Source organism: Ciconia boyciana, chromosome 14 (assembly GCF_034638445.1).
Source record: "Ciconia boyciana chromosome 14, ASM3463844v1, whole genome shotgun sequence".
Classification (NCBI taxonomy): Eukaryota; Metazoa; Chordata; class Aves; order Ciconiiformes; family Ciconiidae; genus Ciconia; species Ciconia boyciana.
Window position 1 is genome coordinate 15941446 of NC_132947.1, and position 20240 is coordinate 15961685.

The following is a 20240-nucleotide window of genomic DNA, read 5'->3' on the forward strand; positions in this document are numbered from 1 at the left end:
ATTCAAATGTGGCGATATAAAACATACAGACAGCACCAGTGAAAAAAGAGTGTATTTAGTCTAATCCCTTCTGTACTTCAGAAGACGAGGACTGGCCATAGCAATGGCTTGGCAGAGCACTCGACGGGAACGCAGAGGGACGGGCTGTCGCTGGGCACTGTGTTAGTTCCTACCTCTGTCTCATCCCCATCAGGTCTGCTCCTCACAGCACTCCCCTCTTCCCTTCCTCTGGTTTCTTGACTCCTTTTAAGCATCATCTCAACCCACAAGGCTGTGGATATACAAGACCCACTGTGAAGATCATACTCTTCTGGAAAACATTCAATGTGCAACAGGCAAAGCGTGATGCACTGGGCATTACAATCCAAATTAGAAAGGTAAATCCCATATACACAATCACCTTTTTTACAGCAGAGCTCTCAAACAACAGTATTTTAAGAGAGCAGGAATACTAACCCAGAACCAGTGCCTCTGCACACACAAATCGATACCTTTCTGATTGCATTCTTAGTTTTTCCTGTATGGCATTTGCATACTTGCCTAATCCTCACCTTTTGTTATTTCCATGCATTGAGTTTAATCTTATCTTTTCATTACCTGCATATTTCCTTTCTCTCTTCAAGAACCCTTCAGCCTTCACAGCCAAACCACGCTCTGCTGCACGGGGACGACCGCAGCTCCATCTCTGGTACAATGGCAGCAGCGGGACTGCCGCAGTGGCAGCAGGAGTTGCGAGATGCTCGCCCGGGGAGGGGCTCGGGCTGCGGAGGGGAGGTTAGCCCTGGCAGGAGGGGCTCAGAGCCACAACGGTGCAAACACTCCCCGTGTTTGCTTGGAGTTTCCTTCTGCTGGGTGATCCTGAGCCATTCCGGGAGAGGACAGCACAGCTGGGACATCCACTCCTGATTTTCACCCTGTGCTCCAGCTTGGCCCCCTCCTTACTGCTCAGAAGATCCCCTTCGTATCCACACATGCCAAAGCATCCTGTCTCCCGATTTTGGCCAGCTCAGAAGACACTTCTCTGCCCACAGCATCTCCACGAGGCACAGATGGGGCTCCAGCCCCCGCACGCTCCTTGTTCTTCAAGCCTGAGTATGTTCTTGGTCAGGGGCAGGATTTAATGGCCACCTCCCTCATCCAGAACAAAGCATAGAGGGGAAAAAATGTGCTTCAGCACACAGCTTAAATGAATTTGAGAAAGTGGAGTATGTCTGGAATTAAAAACGGTCATGCACAAAAAAAAATTTGATACCACATGGCCAGCCCCAAGCAGCCTCTCGCTAGCAGGGAAACCTCAATGGCAACCACAGCCTCAAACCTAAATAACCACTTCAAGAGAACCCAAGAGGTCTTTGCACAGCTCCTTCAGAAGAAAAAAGAAACAAACGCAATCCTCCCTGCTGGCTGGGGCTCGTAGGAAAGCAACCCACTGTTGCTTTCTGAGGGTGTCAGAAAGCATGGAGACAATGCAGGGAAGAAAAACATTTTAAGCTTCATTTCAGATGAGCTCATGTTTCCCAGAACTTATTTTATTCACATTCATGGTGGAAAAAAGGCTGTTTTGGTGCTGAACAAAAACATAGCACAAGGCCTGCAGCAGGCTCTGAGGACCACGAGCAGTACAGAAAGACATTTCAGTCCACAAAACTAAGATGAACCAAAAATTTCTTTTTTTACTCGCCTTTTGTGCCTTGTTTTCAAAATGAATCACGTCTAGCTTTTTTCCCTGTAATGAAGGCAATAAAACTCCCTTTCCTTTTCCTTTTTTAATTAAAATGAGTATCATCAGAAGAGGACTGTACGACCACATTGGAAGCACCAAGATCCAGCTGTGCGACCTAACACCGGTGACCCTTGGGGCACAAGCATGGTTTGCCCTCCAAGTCACACGGTCCTGCTCCACTCCAAGTGGAATGTTTCCACATGGGAGAAAGAAATACACGACACCTATGGGATAATTACCCAAAGCAGCAAGCAAGGCTGGGGGAGGAAACAGAGGTTTTAAAACTAATTTGCTTTAATACAGAATGTAGAATTAAGGAAGCTGCTTCTATGTTAGAAAACCCGAAGTCTCTCTGAGCCCAGAGACCCGCTGTGGAAGCTGCAGTGGGCTGAAGAGGGAGGTATCCACACATTTCTGCTGGGTATTCAGCAGAAAAAATTATTAATAACAAAGATATAAAGTTATGACTGTTTTATTTCAGAAATATGCAGTTCGCAACATGCAAAAAGGATGAACTGCAAGCTTACACAGCAAGGAATGAGCCTGGTGTTAGTCACAAGCAGAAGGGAAGCGAGAAAGTATTTTTCTTCCTGCAAAGAAAAGCCAATTCCTCATGTCTATCAGGCAGCAACATGTTTCCAGGGCCAGCTTAAATTTCTACTTCTGTATAAAGAAGTATGGTTGCTCCCTTGGGCTTGTGACAGGAGACTAACAGCACAGGTTCAGCCATATTCTTATATACAGAATATGTAAGGATGTATAGTGTGCATATGTATACAATACCTAGGTGAATATGTATGTATATCTTATCTATATTCATCTGTGGTGAAGCATCTACAGTAAAAGCACAGTCTCCCTAGGCTCTTTCTAAAAACTAAGAGACTGGCTGAATTGCCTCTGGAGGCCCTTCCCTCTCTTCATTATCGACTATAGAAAGAGCTGAAAAAACTGGATTTCTTAGCCAAGGGACTGGAGCTGGGTGAGGTCCCTTCAAGCCAGAGGCTTTTACAGGGGAGACAGTGCCTGTTAAAGATCAGTAAGGGCCCTTGAACCTGTTTCGCTTTAGGATTCCACAATCTCCAAGTAATACATTCCTTCGGAAGCCTTTTTCCTCCTCCTGTCACGAGATCATTTAAGCAACTGATGAGGATCAGAGCAACCTTTCTCCTCCATCAGCTCTCTGCATTCAAAGGCGTACTGAGGGAAAAGGACACATGGAGTTGCGCTCCCTTCCCTGCCATAGGATTTTACTGTTTATCCAAAATCCTTTTAGCTATTAGCCCAAATTAGGACCATTTGAGAAGAGTTTTCCCAAGGTTGGCAGACACCTGGGCATAGAGCAAGCCACAACTTAGGTTAACTGCCAAAATGTCCCTATACATGCAGAAAGCAGAATGCAAGGTATATATAGGTCCATACAGGTCCAACCTAACCCTGGCCGATCCCCACGAACATTGTGGGAATCCAAACATCTGCAGATGTTAGCTGTAGGCCCCCTTTGCACTGCTGGAAAAGCCCAAGAGGGGCTTTCATGAGGACAGGCTTGTCCTGATACCTGACTGCTATCTCTAACCTGGGTGTTTCTGGCCATTTTCCTCCAGGGACACCAAACTGCCCACTTTCCCATCATTTGAGTCCTTCACGTTTCCAGGGAAGAGCGAGCTTAGTGCCTGGAAAAACACAACAGTTAACAGGACAGCTCAGAAGCAGGATAACTGGACCCAGACTTACCACCCAGGGTTACAGCAGTCTGCCCAGACTGATGTCCTGCCTCTGGCAGTGGCCAGCAACGGGTTGCTCAGGGAAGAGCCTGCACTGGAGTGGCCAGGGTGCACACCCACACACTGCGAGGGCAGCTACTTGTCAGACAGAAAAAGCTCCAGAAAATTATATTCTGCTACTCAGGCAACATGAGACTAGCCTTTACTATGGCAAAAACAATTTATAACTAGAAAAGCAGCAATTATTTTGGAAGCTGCTGTGGCTTTGCAGTTTGTTGTCCATACAGGCTGAAGCTGAACTGGTAATTCTTGTGCAGCTTCGATTTTCTGTTAAACATCTGCCTTCGATTCTTTCTCAAAGCTTGGCCTCCCACTTGCTTGGATACTCTTCCATTAGTCTGGTCATCTGGAATAAACCTCCAGAAAAAAACCGAGCAGAGGGGCAGAACACATAGCTGGAGAAATGTTATTTAAAATATTAACAGAGAAGTTCTAATGAATCTTAGCTGTCAGCATCACACTCGACTTCATATTCTCTTGACTTTCAGAGCTTTCCTGATGTTTCTATTTCTGTACCTCCTCCACTAGATACCATCATATGCACTTTAGCCTGACTACAGCCATGCAATTCGTGACAAACCTTGTCCTGTTTTCAGCAGCAGCAGCTTTGAAAGTCTGCTTTTTCTTCTCCTTGCTTACAATCTTAGGTGACCAAGTTTCCCTGTCAAGCAAGCCCACAATTGACACAAACCAGGGATTTTAGGGTATGGCATACGTGTCTGGAAGACATAATGCATGACGACCCATGCACAGTACTAACCAGAAATCCCCCACTCTCAATGGAAACTTTTTATAAATGCTTCTCCTTCTTTACACCATTTCTGGTTATAAAAATACTACTGCTTTGATTAAATCCTTGCTCTGGCCAGAAGCTTCCACTAAAAGAGTTTAATCTTACTTATTTTCACAACAGTAAAGTTATTTCAGCAGAACAGAACCACACCACCTCAAAGGTAGCTGATCCCACTGCCATCTATACAGAACCAGGGAACTAGAACCATTTTCATTTTACTGCTTACTTTGGTGACCTGAGCAAGGTCCCCTAACCCTCTGAGTTCCAACCCCCCGACTACGCAATGGAGATAAAAGCATTTACCTGGCAAAAGGGTGTTATAAAGGGATTATTCTTCTTACAAGGATATCAGTAAATTCCAGGCTGACAGCAACACGACTTCTTCTGTATAGTTATCCTAGGACCTCCAGTGACAAGTCTCAGAAGATTTTCTTTGGCACGTTGTGGGCTGAAAGATGTGTTGCATCTTTACAGCTGGAAAGGAACAGACCTGCAACAGCTTACTTCGATAAGGTGTGAGAGAGCTCTGGACACAGCAGGAGCCATGGAGAGGAGCAACCCAGGTGCATCACTGTGCTCTTTGTTAGCTCCCAGGCTCACCCCTCACCCCTTCACACAGGGATTCCATTCTGCTCTGCAGTCTTTCAGTACCTAAAAAAGTCTGGCTCCCACATCTCCACCAGCACCATGCAGCCAATTCTCAGCTCACAGAGAAAAAAGCATGGAGAAACACAGTTCTGTGTGTCTCCAAATACACGCCTGCATGCAGACCCAAGGCAAACAAAGCTACCACCTTATTCTGTTAAGAACTCCATCCTTAAGCTGCTTACTTACATTCAGCTTAAGTATAAAACTCTACTTTTTTGCCTCTGAACATGACTGCACACTTACATCAGCCTTACAAGCAGCATGAGGCATTTACGTTCATACAACATTTGTGGTAGACTATATGCCTTTTTAAATGTGCACTGGAAAAAGGTGTTTGTTTTCTAAAAAAAAATAAAATTAAAAAAATCAACTAATATCTGCTCCTAGACACAGAGGACTTTTCATGCATCAGTGAGGTTATTCCACAGGTAAAGTAGAGTCTACAGCTCAAGTTTCACTCAAACATTAGTCATCAAAACCAATGCCTTCAGGATTTCATGCACAGACTCAAAATACATCTATAAAATACACATATAAAGCGCTCCTGTGAGCCAGGAGAGCTCACAGATGATGGGTTTGAACACTTATTTATTCCTTTATTAACCTGATCTTTTTCAGCCAAATATACTGAAGTCAAACTTTGTATTTAATGCACTAAAATACAGCACCAGCTCAAGGCCATACTGTATATTTTTTTAAAGTATGTTAAAGGCATTTGACCCAGGAAAAAGCAAGCATTTAAAACCAGAAAGTATCATTGTTCTTCAGCTATTTCAGTGTGTCCCAACAGCAAGTCACCAAAGCAAAAAGGCAACTAGCACTTCTCCAAAAAGTTTTACTTCCAACAGAATGCCTGTTTGCTATAGAAAAAACAAGAATACAACAATGTTACAAGAGGCACTGATCCTGGCTTTATTCACTTAAAGATACATCCAACATTTGTTATAGCTCACTTGAAATTCAAAATGCTTTTAAGAAACCAACCATAAAACCTTGATTTTTGCCTTACAGTGCTGTCAAGTTTTCAAATAGCAAGTGACTTCCCAGCAAGACTGTGTTCTGTATTAACATACATACAAAGATTAAAACTTGGTAGAAACCCTTCAGTTTCTGATATTTGATGAATTGCATTCAGAATGACCACCATTTTCTCTGGGGAGGAGGAGGCTACTCTGCTTACCTGCAGGGATGGGTGCCCGGGGTCCTGAGCTACTACACCTTATCCTGACCCTGTGCCACTTTGGCAATTAAATGGAAACTGTCCCCCTTGAAGAGGGACTTCACTCCCCGTTTGCATCTTTGTACTTGGCAGCTGTAACAAAATACCTGCAGCACTAGAAAAACTAGTTAGGACAGCACTATGCATGTCCCCTAGAGATTACTGATACTGACTGCTAGCAGAGAGAAGTGCACGTTATGATCAAGAAGCATAATGTGTTAATTTGGAACTCAAACTACTTGGCAGTATCTTCTGTAAAAGACAGTGTGTTGCAGCCATCATATAATGATGTTACCTATATCTTTTTTTTTTTTGCTGCATTTAGTTATTCTTTTTAAAGTGGTGAAGAGTGCAGGACTTAAGAAATATAAACATTTCTCTATTAGAAATTGCAAAATTTAGTACTATGACACTATGAAAACTTACAGTACAGTTTAATCAATTCTATGTTAAGATTCAGCATCAATATGGTGTCTGAACTATCTCAGAGCTACATTCAGTCTAATTAAGCAGTATCAACATGTCCTGATGTCACTTTCTGTGCAAAATGCATTCCCATATTAATGTGGCTATAAAAGCATGAGCAGTTGTCATGTTGGTATATGTCCCTGTGACTTTTTGTGACTGGCTTCTCTGTTTAATGATAGCCTAACTAAAAATAAGCTTGTTATGTAAAAGCAAAATAACCTTTATCTTAAACCTTATTCTGGGTCTTGGACATATTTCAGTGACATGATCTGCAGAACAACACACCAACCATTCCCATGAGCTGTTTAAAGAGGAAACTGAAGGAAAAATCCAAATCGAAGACACTCACTGTTACAGTATCTTTAATTTATCTTGTGTTTTACAGAAGTCTGAACGGATTAAAAAGCACCTCCTTTCCCATCACGTTCCTTACAGTTGGTAAAAGATATTCAATGAGCAAATGTATGTGAACAGCTTGAGGATCTGCATCTTGCAAGGATTTCACAGACCAATCAATCAAAAGCCAAATTTCTTGTAGTTTTTACAATCTTGTTTTAATACAATGGTAAATCCATTCAGATTGTAAACCTGTCCAGTCATATCTCCCCAGAACACTTTGCAAAATCCAGTGTTGATTAGCAAACTAGTTAGCTTTGGCACGGAGCTGTGCTCTCTTGCCTGTGACAGCCTGGAAACCAGTTTTGATGCTGGCGACAGAGCAGCGAGAGTGGCAGGTCTCACACTGCAAGAAATATAATCTGGTGTCCTTCTGTAGGATTGTGTCTGGTGACCGACACGTGTGGCAGGTGACATACTCCTCTGCAGAAAAGGAATTAAGTTGCAGTTAAAAGATAATGCATTATCAGCGGACAAGTCACCACTTCTTCAGCCTTTAGTTTTAACAGTTGTCTTGAAAGGCTGTTCAAATGCATCTACTAACTTACAAGTGGCTTACTATGAAAACCACAGAGGCTGAAGCAACCTAAAAATTCCCCCATTCCCAGGTTAATAGAGACTAGGTTTCATATGGTACATTATGCACTGACACTGGTGTTTTACAAATAATAACAACCAGTCAAGACTTCCCACTGGTGTTCCTTAACTTCCTCTGCTGAAACAGCATTCCCAGATGTCAGGAACTCTTGTACAGAGACAGCACTAAATCAGTATTTTTTGTTACATGTGATCTGTGAGTCCTCTGAGCAGCAGTCAGCGGCACGCACACTGTTAATTAATGTGTACAACAGACTTTAAAATTAACAATTACTGTTATTTTCCATAGTCCTCATCAAAACCAAGAAATGAAAGTCAAATGAAAACAAGCAATTCTCAAATGCTCTGTTTTCCTTGGTATGTTGTAGTGCCAGGACAGAGTATGACCTATGTGCTTATTATAACCATGGTAGAACCACCTGTACTTGCATTATTCCATTACAAAGCTGCAGCAAAGTTGTAGCTTCTTAGCACTGAATCTCCACAGCATGCACACACACACGTGGGCCACTGGTCATCAAAAGGGGTCTGAGAGAAATCTATAGTGGAAAAGGGAGTTATACTTACTGATATATCTTCTCAAGACATTTTCTATCTGTTTTTGCTGAAATCTTCCCTTGATTACAAGTTGGTTGTTACCATCTATTGAGCCACTAATTTAAAAGAAAAATTCATTAAGTATTTGATCTGCAGAAGACATTAAGCGTTAAAACAAGTCAGGAACACGAAGCAAGATAATGATGCATTCTTCAAGATAAGCCAGAATTACTTTGTGGAAAAAAATGCAAAATTCTGAAGGCACTGAAAAACCTACAGAAGTTTTGCCCAAGCATAACCCTCACTGCAGTACAAGCAAACTCCAGCAGAGATCAACCTCATCGTTAAGCTACCCAATCAGAAGAACTTCACAGAATTGGGAATTAACACCTGCTCATCTCACAGAACTGACCAAGACAACTCCCTAGTAAGGTGTAATATGACTAATAAGATCCTCTTCTAGCCATTCGGATGTAGTAAGTTGAATTTTTTTAACATTATGGTTTCTAAGTTTTTGTTTAAGTCGTCTGGAGCTGAAGAGACCCCAAAGCCCAATCAAATGGGCATTTGTTATATATGCGTTGCAATTAGACTTCTTGATTCTCTATGTCTACATAGAACAACATTGTAGTCTACAGCAAAGGAATAAATAGACAACCAGAAAGGACACCACCACAGCATGAGATCTTCGATAAGAGGCATATAAAATCTTCACTGTTTTTATGCTAAGGCAGGTGGATTTAACTGCAGTATTGGAATAGCTACAGGCCCACAAGACTTGCCATCAGGCATTCTCTCTTCCTTAGCTATCTATCATCTGCCTTAAGTTGGTAAGAGCCACAGAGCCATCCTCACCGATCGTGACAAACAGCTCTGCCATCAGAGCATCTTTGAGAAAAGTCCCAAATAGGGAATTCAAACCCTTATCCAGACTGTTCCCTGGAACTTATAGTTTGCCACTGTACCTCTTCCCTAAGATGTATCTCTTTGATCACCCAGCACAGCATCTATGTGCAGGGAAGAAAAGCCTGATGTTCAAGCACACATATACAGACCTAAACCCAAGAATTTTATTTTTGATCAGACAATGTCAACTATGTTGCCATTGCTTCCTACATGCATAAGCACATACATAGCCCAGTAGCCTTACCTTGTACCCAATTCTGCCAACAAAAACGCCAGGAGATGTTTTGGCTGACGATGTAATCTAAAAATAAAGTAAGGATATGTTTAACCTTCCCTCTTCAGAGAAATTTGACATTTATACAGGACTGGCAGGCTAAAACGATCTTAAATTACCACATTTAAAAGGGGGCAGTGCCAGAGGGTCTGCACCAAACAGCATAGGCAGACAACGACTGAGGACACAAGAAAGCTGAACAGTCCACAAAAAAACCCCACCATCTCCCCCAAACCAAACTCACAATTACAGTAACTATTGAAAATAAGTTTTCTATTTGAGATTTTCCATTCTTATTCTCCCATCCCCCTGCCATTCCGTGAAAAAAGTGTTACGAGCTACCATTTAAAATTCACATCAGTATACTACCCAGATCCTCAGTATGATTTCATCAGTGTTTTCTGGCACACTTATGAAACAAACCAGATATGCATTCCCAGAAGTGCCCACAAAGAATAGAACTGCCTTCAAAAGAAATAATTAAGACATAGGAAGCACTGCAGAAAACAGTGCGAAAAAAATTACTGAACTCCATAGCATTTACCAAGAGAATAGTATTTGTAGTCAGCTCCAATTAGAAGGAACTTTCCCCACCCCCCTGCCCAAGACTTGCAAATAAATATCACTGGTGACCCAACTATAGACTTGATAGAAGCCCATGAACTCACAAAAGCAATAGGTTTAGTTTCAGTCCATGAGGCTCATGTAGCAAGCCTACCATTTTCATAATTTAAGTATAAAATAAGAAATTATCTCAATAAATCAATCTTCATAAATATCTTCTCACAGAGAAAGGTAGAGGAAGTGAGCAGCATGATGGAAATGGTTTTCAGTTTACTTCTGGTTTGCCATAGTCTTTTGCCAGAAAACATGCATTCAACACAACAGCCAACAGCACAGCAAAGTGCATTCATCTGCTATTCCTGGGAAATCTAAAGAGGAAACTTACAATTTGCAGATATCTGTAAAGTTGACAAAAGATGTTTTCTTGGTCCCTACTCTTACAACCTGCGGAGGCTTCATGACAAATTTTCGTTTTTCTCCAGCTACCATATCTGGGTTTTTTTCTCGCATGATGTTAAATACTCTGTTGAGCAACTGCAAAAAAGACAGATTCACATCAACATGAATATTCTGCATTTCTCAAATGAAGTACATCACTTCTAAAAAAACTTGAAACAGTGTTCACAATGAATATTAGACTTTGCCCATTAGCATTTCCCCATATGCTTTGGAACACACACCGGAAAAAACATGCTGATAAATGCAAAATATAAAAGCTGTTTCCCCAAGGGTTTACTTCATCATCTACAAGTACCTCAGCCTATTTGCAGAGGTGTTTTAACTATCACTAGTATTGCCCTACATTAAAATTAACTGTGATAAAAGATGTGCTTTGTTATTTTTCTGTTCATGAGCTGCTGACTACAAGTCCTTTAATTTTAAGGTAGAAATAGGACATATGAGCATAAGGCCCTGCTCTACTGATGCACATCAACATGGAAAATATTTTTTAAAAGTCTTTTGAACATTACCTCATCATATGTGTAGTCCCTTTCTGAGCCTGCCCATGCAGGTCCTGACTGAAGGCTAAAAGAAATTCCATCATCTTTTTTGCTATCTTCATCCTCAAAAGCTGTAAAGAAAGTTGTTTGGGATTCATTAAGAAGAAAAGAAACATTCTCTAATGTTTCTACACCATTTCTAAAAGGTACATCAAAGAAAATTCCACTAAGACATGGACACAAGTCTTCTTTGTTTGTATGTCTTCTCTGTTTGTCTGCCTACAGGGGACACCAGCACTTATGGCAAATTTATACAGTGCTTTTATGGAACGTTTTTCTGATAAATAATATAGTGGTAAAGGTAACAAAATGAATTTTGAAACAAAAAAGGCACTTGAATAGAACTTATTCACCTACAACATGGACTACATTTCACTTTCAACATCTCATTGAGCTAGGCTATACTTCTACCTTCATCCTTCTCCATTATCTCATCTTCATCTGGAAACTTCACATTCTTCTTTTTCTTCTTTTTATTGCCCAGCATGATATCAAGGTCATCTTCAGGTTCTACTGCCTCTGGCACATCTCCTTCAATTTTCAAGTCCTCCAAAGAAAGAATAAGACTATAGTTTACAGTATTAAACACATTATCTCCATTACACAGCATTAGAAATAATACTAGTAGCAGACTATACTAGATGTATACTAGTGGATACTAGTATCTACCACAATCCTGAAATGTAACAGATAAGAACAGAACTAAAGTATGTTGAAGAGAGCACTGCGCTACTACCATGAAGTAGGGCTAGATTTTTATCATCTGGTCTAACTTCTGGCTGGTCAAGAACAAGGTCACGCTACACTTACCTAAAGGCATCAGCCATTTTAGGGCGTAAGGGAACAAAACACCCTACATGCCAGACAATAAGGTAAGGCAAAGCTGTGCTAACTGCAGGCAGTCCAATTTGTTATCACAATTCTGCACATGTAGAGAACACAGAGCAAGCATTTCGCCTGTCTGGGGCAGATCAGAGGGACATTTTCTTCCCCAGAAGGCAGAATCCAAAGATGAGGTTTACACATAACAGAACATTTCTCTGTCCTCTTGCTCTCTGGGCTTGCCAGTTACGCTGACACACGATACAAAAACACGACTTGGAATAAAACTTGAGAAGAGTAAAAATATCTCGTACACCTTCTGGAACACAGAACAGTAGCCAACCATTTCTAAAGAAACCACCAGAGTAAAAACAGATTTCTTAGCAGATAGATACCCCTTATTTGAAGGGCTGGCCTTTAGAGGACTATTCTGTGCGTGGCTTCTGACATCCATTTACTTCTCTCACCCCAAAAGACAATTAACCTTGATGCTAGTCAACCCTTACTACAGACTGCAGAATCACTTGCTCACTGTGCATATCACTTCAATTTTTTCATTTCTGGGCAAAGTGCCCTGGAGGAGCAACATGTTCAGCAGAACATACTATATATGAAAGACACAGTGAAACGTAAGTTTCATTATTAACTGCACTAAGACATAATGACAGACTCGAAACAACTCCTGCACTGCCAATCCCAAGAAAATGAAAGCAAGAAAGTTTTCAGACATAGCCAAGATGGCCTAGTTATGTAAACAAACCTTTACACCTTCTTCTGCTTCATCTATATCAAATATCTTTTTTGTTTTTTTCTTCTTTTTCTTTTGATTGAAGAAGTTTAAATCATCCAGGTCATCTGTTGCATCTAAAAAACAAAGGATTGCCAAAAGAAGTAGAACTGTAGAGACAGTTTAGACATTGAAGTTTCTAATTTACATCCAAATCATCAAAACATTACAGTAAGATATAAGCAATGATCTGTAGCCCCTATAGATATCTTTCAGGTTTTAAAGAGGTTATTCCCCTCTACCCCCAAATACCTCAGTACTATTTTAGTTTCTGCATCTTCTAACTGCATTTTCTTAAGTGCTTAATCTTTCTTTCTGCTGTACAAGAGAAATTAGCCATTTTTGTCATTACAGTAGAGATGCTTCAAAAAAATGAAAAGAAAACTGTAGAAGCAAAGTATAGTTTCTTTGGTCTACTGCAGGAGCCAATTTTATCAACAAAGTGGATTTAAGTTAACAGCATTCCCTGAATCAGGTCATCTTGAAACTACATTGGCCTCAATTTAAAAAGCAAGGTTATATATACAATCGCAAGCTTATTTCCTAAAGATTCCAAAGAACACTCTAGTTATCACATTCACAGTTGTCCAAAAACTAGAAACCCTTTTAACCATATTTCTGTTACTCACACTATTGCTTAATTGTTCAAATGAAAACCAGCCATAATTGTGGAATTATTGCAACAACTGCATGTGGAAGATTTAAAACTTCATGCTAACTATTTTAGGGATTCTCCTTTCATTGTCTCACACAAAAGACTGAGTCAGTAAAGCGGAATTTACATAAGCCACTGGCAGCTTGCTGGATGTCTGTGAACGTGATTTCAAGCAGGAAGGAAATATGCCCTCCAAACAGGCAGCAGAGTATTAGTCACAAGCCTCTAAACTAACTAGGGCCCCGGCATTATACACGGTGATGCTAAATTCTTGAAATGGGGCTTGTAGTCTCAAAATACAGAAGGACTACCTTTCAGAGTTTATCTACATGGATTCACTTTACCTTTCTTCCTGCTGTCTTCTTCGTCTGCTTCAACATCTTTGTCTTCTGTTGGCTCTGGTTCAACTTCTTTTGTTTCTGATTGCTGAGTCTCTTCTGCTTGTGTATCTCCTCCTTCCTCATCCAACATAAAGGGCTTCTTCTTTTTCTTCTTCTTCTTGCTCATAGTGGGATCGAAAATCATCTGTAAAAGTCAAGACTTCCTTAGCAGCATAATAATTGCCTACCATTTAATATTTATAACACCTTTAATTTCTCTCAACATTCCTTCAGTTACCCAAACTTCTCCTTGGCTTCAATCTCAACTAGCGATATTTCTAGATCTGTAACAATGTAATACGAGTTAGCTGACTCAAAACAGTGATTACATAGGCTTCTTTAAAAACAACACAGATCTTGTCCCAAGGCATAACTGATGTGAATTACAAGAGAAGACTGCTTGACAGTTTATAGAGTTTCTGCTACTTCTCCTACGATAGTCCAGGTTTCCTGCTATCTGTGTATTAGTTCAGCTGAAAATATGTTAAAGCTGTGAATCTTTGACAGACTAGCTACCACCTACTTCTCCATTTTATTATCATTATGGACTCAAATTTTGAAGTAAGACTATGCGAAGCAATCACTGAACCACTCGGCATCAGAAAAAAAATTTAAGTACACCTATACCACAGGGCCTCATTACATGTCAGTTATGCTTTGTACTTCCATTTGTGAGACACATTATTTTCCAGATTTATTAAAAGGCAAGATTTACCAACAACTCTCTTGACAGGAATGCTTTGGACTAGGGAGAAACCTAGAAGGGGCTGGTAATGCAGCAAGACGTGTATCAGCTCTTGACACTATGAAGTAGCAAAGGTTTCATCCTTTTCCCCCCACAGCTGGCAAACTGAAGCTCAGAGACGAAGTGATTAAAAACTGTTAATGAGTTCTTTAGCCAGCAAAGAAGCTGAATTCACCTAGTCTGACTGTGAAGGCGGCACTAACCTCAAGACTTACTTTTAACCTATTCATCATCTGCAGTCCTGAGATAATTAACACATGAGCTCTTCAGTCTTCCAACAAAGGAATGCCTCTTACTATTTTCACTTAAGATGCAAGTGTGACATCATAGCTATTGGTCAGTTTTGTTACATATATCTGGCCATACTTTCACACCACAGCGTATATTTAATACATCAAAGAATTTTAGACACTTAATGAGTCTCTTCTTCCAGTTTTTCTTATCTAGTAACTGAAGAGTGTTCTCACAGACAGTTAAAATTCAGCATCTTGAATACCCTTACTCATGAAAATATCACCACTTCAAAGAAGCAGTTCTCCAACTTCTGGTTTCATTACACCCTGCAAGTTTAGGGGTTTCCCTCCCCCGACAAAGCAATCTTTTCCTCACACTTCTTATTTTCCTACACGATATTCTTGTCATATTCTTCCAATTTTCTGGAACTTACATGTTTCATAAAGACTCTACTGAAAGGCAGTAAACTGCACATATGGGTGTTTGAAGAACAGCATCACAAAAGTGTCCACATATATGGGACAGTGAAACTTGACGCTTTCAGACTGCTGAAGTGTCTTTAGCTGTACGCACTGCGCTAGAATGATTTTCAAAAAAGTTCTGTCAGAGGGCTTCCCTCCAGTGCTTAGACACATGTATGAATCATGCACAGTGATCAAAGAATGCGCACAACCGGTTACACTGTCTGCTGGCTTCCTCTTGTAACCTCCACAGTCTGCTGAAACAGAAGGAAAGCTGCCTGCACAGGCAAGAGTCCACAGCTTTGGGAACAAGCACATGAACACCATTTTCAAGATCATGACTAATTTCAATTAAGAAGCTTTGCAAGACTCTGAAGAGTTTTGTATCTTCTCACATGATTAAGCAAACACAAGATTATGTTTTGATCAGGTGTAATGATTTCTAAGAAGGAACCAGCCCACCCACCCCAAATCACTCCTCTCTTTGCCAAGAAAAAGACGTCTTTCATCCTGAACCACCAAAGCATATCTCGCATCTACAAGAGACAGAATGTGTCTTCACTAGTAGCACACTAACCTGAAGTTAACACACTAACCTGAAGTTAACACACTAACCTGAAGTTAACACACAAGGACAACTTCTGGATGCAGGAGATTGTTTTTTCAGCATTAAAACTACGTAGCTGGCCTTGAACAGAGCACTGCTCTGAAGGTCCACTCCACCCAGTCAGGTCAAGCCAAGCTTCTGCAAACCTAAGACTTAGTCATAACATGCCAACTGCTCTCAGGAAACTAATATAAGAGTTCCACAACCTGAGAAGGAGGTCTATGCCTGAAATATTTTTGTTCATCAAGAGCTTCAACGAAAACTTAGCAGGAGTCTTAGGTCACACGCGCTTTAACAAATCATTATAGAAACTAACCAGCCTGATAACCAGGCTATTCTGTGTTTTGCCTTTCTGAGCTAGATATTTCAGAAATGTCTTCATTCCTTTTCTCTATTCAGTATGTTTGATTAGTCAAAGCACTATGACACCATTTCAGCACTGAAAAACTCTACAAAGTTACAGGCCCTCTACTGAAGGGACTGTAGCCCCCAGCCCAAATACACCAAAGCCTATGCTTTTCCTGTGTAGAAATGGTTATAAATTTCTGTCCTGTTTCTGCTCTCAGAGCCAAATTCCCATACGGGGTTTTCTCTTCCGTAGACCACACAGTTCTCTCTCACATCCAGCTCCATGTATTCTCTTATTCCAGATATACTCTTATTTCAAATGCCTAGACAGTCAAAATCCCAACTTACAGAAAATGAGCAAGTGAAAGAACAAGGTGGCGGGGGGAAGAATCAAAGCTTCATAGTCCAAATGCAACTCTCAAGACAGAAGCCAACACTACTCTAAACTGCTGTGACAGTGTCAAAGCCTGGGGATTCTAACAGAGGTCACAAATTAACCCCATTTCATTAGTGTAAATAAACATAGGCATGCCTGCAAAGCAGACAGCAATTCTGCACGGATAAAGTTAGTTCGGGTATCCTTACACTACACTGAGCTGACGTCTACGATAGAGTGCAAAATTATTAAGACCTGCACCTAAACCCTCTGGCTGCTAAAAACACAGCATTCTCTAATATTATTTCCTGGAGCTTCATAAAACTACAGGGCCAGAAGAACTTTTAGATATCTAGTAGGATTATATATATAGTAGGATTTTTAATAAAGCAAATAGATGTTAATGGACTGCTTCCCCTTGCAAATAGGGCCTGTGTTGCCTCTGCTGTGCCACACTTCTGTGCAGCACTCAGACAGCAGATGTTTCTACTAAGGAGTTTCATTTTGTATACAGCTCTGAAAATTTTAAGCTACGGTCCAATGCAAGAAAACAAAGTTTTGTAACATCTATACCAATTTAATGTGCAAATTTGCCTTCACATGTCTTCACCCTCCTCAACTTTATAGGATCATTGGCTTTAAAAAGTTTCACCAACTTAACACCAATAACAAACTATTTGGCTCCTAACAACCAGATATACAGAAGTTCTGGAAGGCATATGCGCTCACTCACTCTCACACGTACACTAGTGAGAAGATCTAACAGTGACAGTTCAACTGTAATATCTGCTACCATTTTTATTCCCTGTCAGTCTGCCACATAAAGCAATCCAGAGATGTAACTTTACTATACTAGATATTCCTGATATCACCTCAATGTCAAAACAAATGCATTAGGCAAGAAAAATAGTTTTACTGACATTTAAACTAAATCCAAACCAGGAAACTCCAGATGAACTGCACTATGGTCCTATGATCACCCGAGACAGAAAGCATCTGATGCAAGAATTCCTGGGTTCTAATTTCTGGAACTAGAGTACAATCTAGACATTAGAAGTGCAACTGCACCAGGGACACAATTAGGCATAAAAATGCAGTACATTCATTCTAAATGTTAAAGTAGCTGAATAAGTCAGTCTCAGCTACCATTAAAATAATTAGTAATTACACTAGTTCTCCTTTATTACGTAGGACAAATTATGACTTGCCTGTCGCCAAGGCTAGAGTGATCACTTTGCTCAGAAGGAAACAAGCCACACAGATATTTTAAACAACACCAGAAAGATGATACAAGACCAAAAGCAGCCATCTCATGGATTCAGCCAGTGCAGTTTCCCACAGACTATACAGTCATCCATCAGGGTGTTCAGAACCTCATACATATAAAGCTTTCCTTTTCCCCATGAAAGCAACTGAAATGAGGTTAATAAAGGTGCCAACACATGGCATCTACAACACCTGAAAAATTTCTCAGAGACAGATGTATCTAATTCCCTGGAAGTATGCCTAAGCAAACACCATCGGATCCGGAAAACCTGAAGTTATCATTTGTTAAGAGGTAGCTATTTCACCCTCGGAGTTAAAAGACAAGACGTTAAAGCTCCAGAAAGAGTGGTAAGTAAACTGACTAAACGCTAAATATCGCTAGAAGAGCACGAAACACGGTGGAGAAGGGGTGGCGGGGAAATCTGCCTTTCCTCCCGGCCCTCCCTCTGCCAGAGCCGGGCAGAACACGGGGCGCTCCAGGCGAGCTTGCCCGCGATGCGCAGAGCCAGACCACAGCCGCGGGCCAGGCGGGACTCCGCAGCGCGCAGAGGCGGGGAAGGCTCGCGGGGAAGGCTCCCGGGGAAGGCTCCAGCCCCCCACCCGGCCCGGCCTCCGCCCCGCGCACCGAGAGGCGGCCGCGGCCCGCCCGGTCAGGGACGGCGGCGAGCGGGGCAGCGGCCGGGGCCGCCCGCCGGGGCCGCGGGAGCCATGCGCCGCCGCCCTCCCGAGCACCGCGGCGCCGGCTCTGCCCCAGGGCGGAGGCCGCGTTCGCTGCCCGGCGCAGGCCTCAGGCCCGGTCTCCCACATGGCGGCGGCCTCGGCCGCAGCGCAGGCCTCGAGCCCGGCTCCCGCGAAGGCGGCAGCCGCCGGGTCTCACCTCGTCGCCCGACATGGCTGCGGCCGGGCGCGGCGCGGAGCGGAGCGGGAGGCGGCGGAGCGGCAGGCGCTCGGGGACGCGGTCAGCCGTTGCCCGCGACCGCCGCGCTCGCCTCTTGCATCAGCGCTCCCCTCCCCCGCAGCGCCGCGCTGTCCCGCGCCTGCGCAGCCGCCCCGCGCATGCGCGCCCCGCCGCGGCGCCTCGCGGGAGTTGTCGTTTCCGGAGCTGCGCCTGCGCCGCTGGGCGGTGGCGCGCGGGAGCCGTGAGGCGGCGGCGGCGGGTGTGGGACGGGCCGGCCCCTCCCGGCCTTTCTGGGCCTCTCCCAGCCCCTCCGGGCCGCCGGGGGAGCGGGGCCGTCAGCCGGGTTGGCATCTGACGGGCGCAGCTGTTTCCCCCTCGGCATCCCCGAGCTGACGCAGGCGGCTCCAGCAGGCACCTCCGTCCGGCCTCGTTCCCCTGTGGAAGGGCCTGTGGAGGAGTCGGGCAGCGGCCGCCGCGACCGTTGCTGCTGGCGTGAGGGGGGGGAACGGCAGCAGGAACCCCACCATCTCGGGGCTGTGTGCCCTGAAGGTGTCCTTGGTGTTCACAGGGCGCCTCTTCGCGGGGTTTATTGGGCGCAGGAAGAGTAGCATTTCTTTCCCAGGTTTATTGCACACAAAAGCGTGAACGGAATAGGAGGAATACATATCAGAGAATAACAGGGCTGAGGCACAGGGGAGGGAGAGAACTGGGTGGTTGCTCTGATCAAAGTAGGGGAGAAATGCAATACTGCTTTGTCCATCATTAAAAAAGCAGACCTTCCTTCCTCCCCCAGAATCGTAGACTTCTTGGTGTAGGAACGGACTTCTGGAGCGCGTCTGGTCCAACCTGCTTGCTCATACAGAGTCAGCTAGAACAGGTTGCTCAGGACCTTGTCCTGCCGGGTTTTGAATATCTCCAAGGATGGTGACACCACAACCTTTCTGGGCAACCTGTTCCACGATCTTCACAATAAAAACGTTCTTTCTATGTTTAAGTAGAATTTCCTGTATTTCAACCTGTGCCTGCTGCCCCTTGTGCAGAAGAGTCTGGCTCTGTCTTGTTTACCCCCCCGTATACACACTGATAGAATCCCCCTGAGCCTTCTCTTGCAGGTCTAACAATCCAGGCTCCCTCGGCTTCTCTTCATACGTCAGATGCTCCAGTCCCTTAGTCCTTCTTCCTCATTCCATTTCCCTAATACTGGCTAATAAAAGAATACGGCACTAACACACGACAGAACTACTTACCACGAAGTACGTGTTAAAATTCTGCCTCCCAACCAACTCTTTGAAATGAAAATGTCATCCATTTCATGCAAGATTTAGTGTTAAAGCAGACACAGCCATCAGCCCAAACATTGTTACAGGGTGTTTTACATTTTAATATTTCCAGACCGTTTGCATTCCTGGAGTCCCATAACTTCCCATTATATGATGTAAACTTGTACTATTCTTTTTACACTAGCCAGAGATTATGCACACTATATCATTTAACTTTTTAATCACCTACAAGAAAAGACTGCCCATCTTGTCTATCCTTGGTCTTCCTTTCATTTACCTTTCTTGCTTGCCCAAGTTGACAATGAGGACACCCAGCACCAGGACTCCGTATGCAAAGCCGTCAGTTTGGAGACATAGTAGGCACCAGAGCAGGATCAGCTTTAGCTTTTCCCAGTGTGACTAAAATATTTTTCTCTTAAACCTCTGAAGCCCAACTTCAAAAGATTACTTTCCTTTCTTGCTTCAATACCACCA

At 42.9% G+C, this 20240-nt stretch overlaps 1 protein-coding gene across 1 annotated transcript; it reads right to left on the reverse strand.

The window, feature by feature from the left end:
- Positions 1-5833: 5833 nt before the first annotated feature.
- EIF2S2 (eukaryotic translation initiation factor 2 subunit beta) lies at positions 5834-18625 on the reverse strand. The gene is made up of 9 exons (XM_072879238.1): positions 18466-18625; positions 13516-13696; positions 12490-12593; positions 11319-11454; positions 10878-10978; positions 10292-10440; positions 9313-9369; positions 8193-8278; positions 5834-7451 (listed from the first exon to the last, which is right to left on the reverse strand). Exons 1-9 carry the CDS (start codon positions 18478-18480, stop codon positions 7276-7278), a joined length of 1005 nt encoding a protein of 334 aa, XP_072735339.1. The 5' UTR covers positions 18481-18625; the 3' UTR covers positions 5834-7275.
- Positions 18626-20240: the final 1615 nt, after the last annotated feature.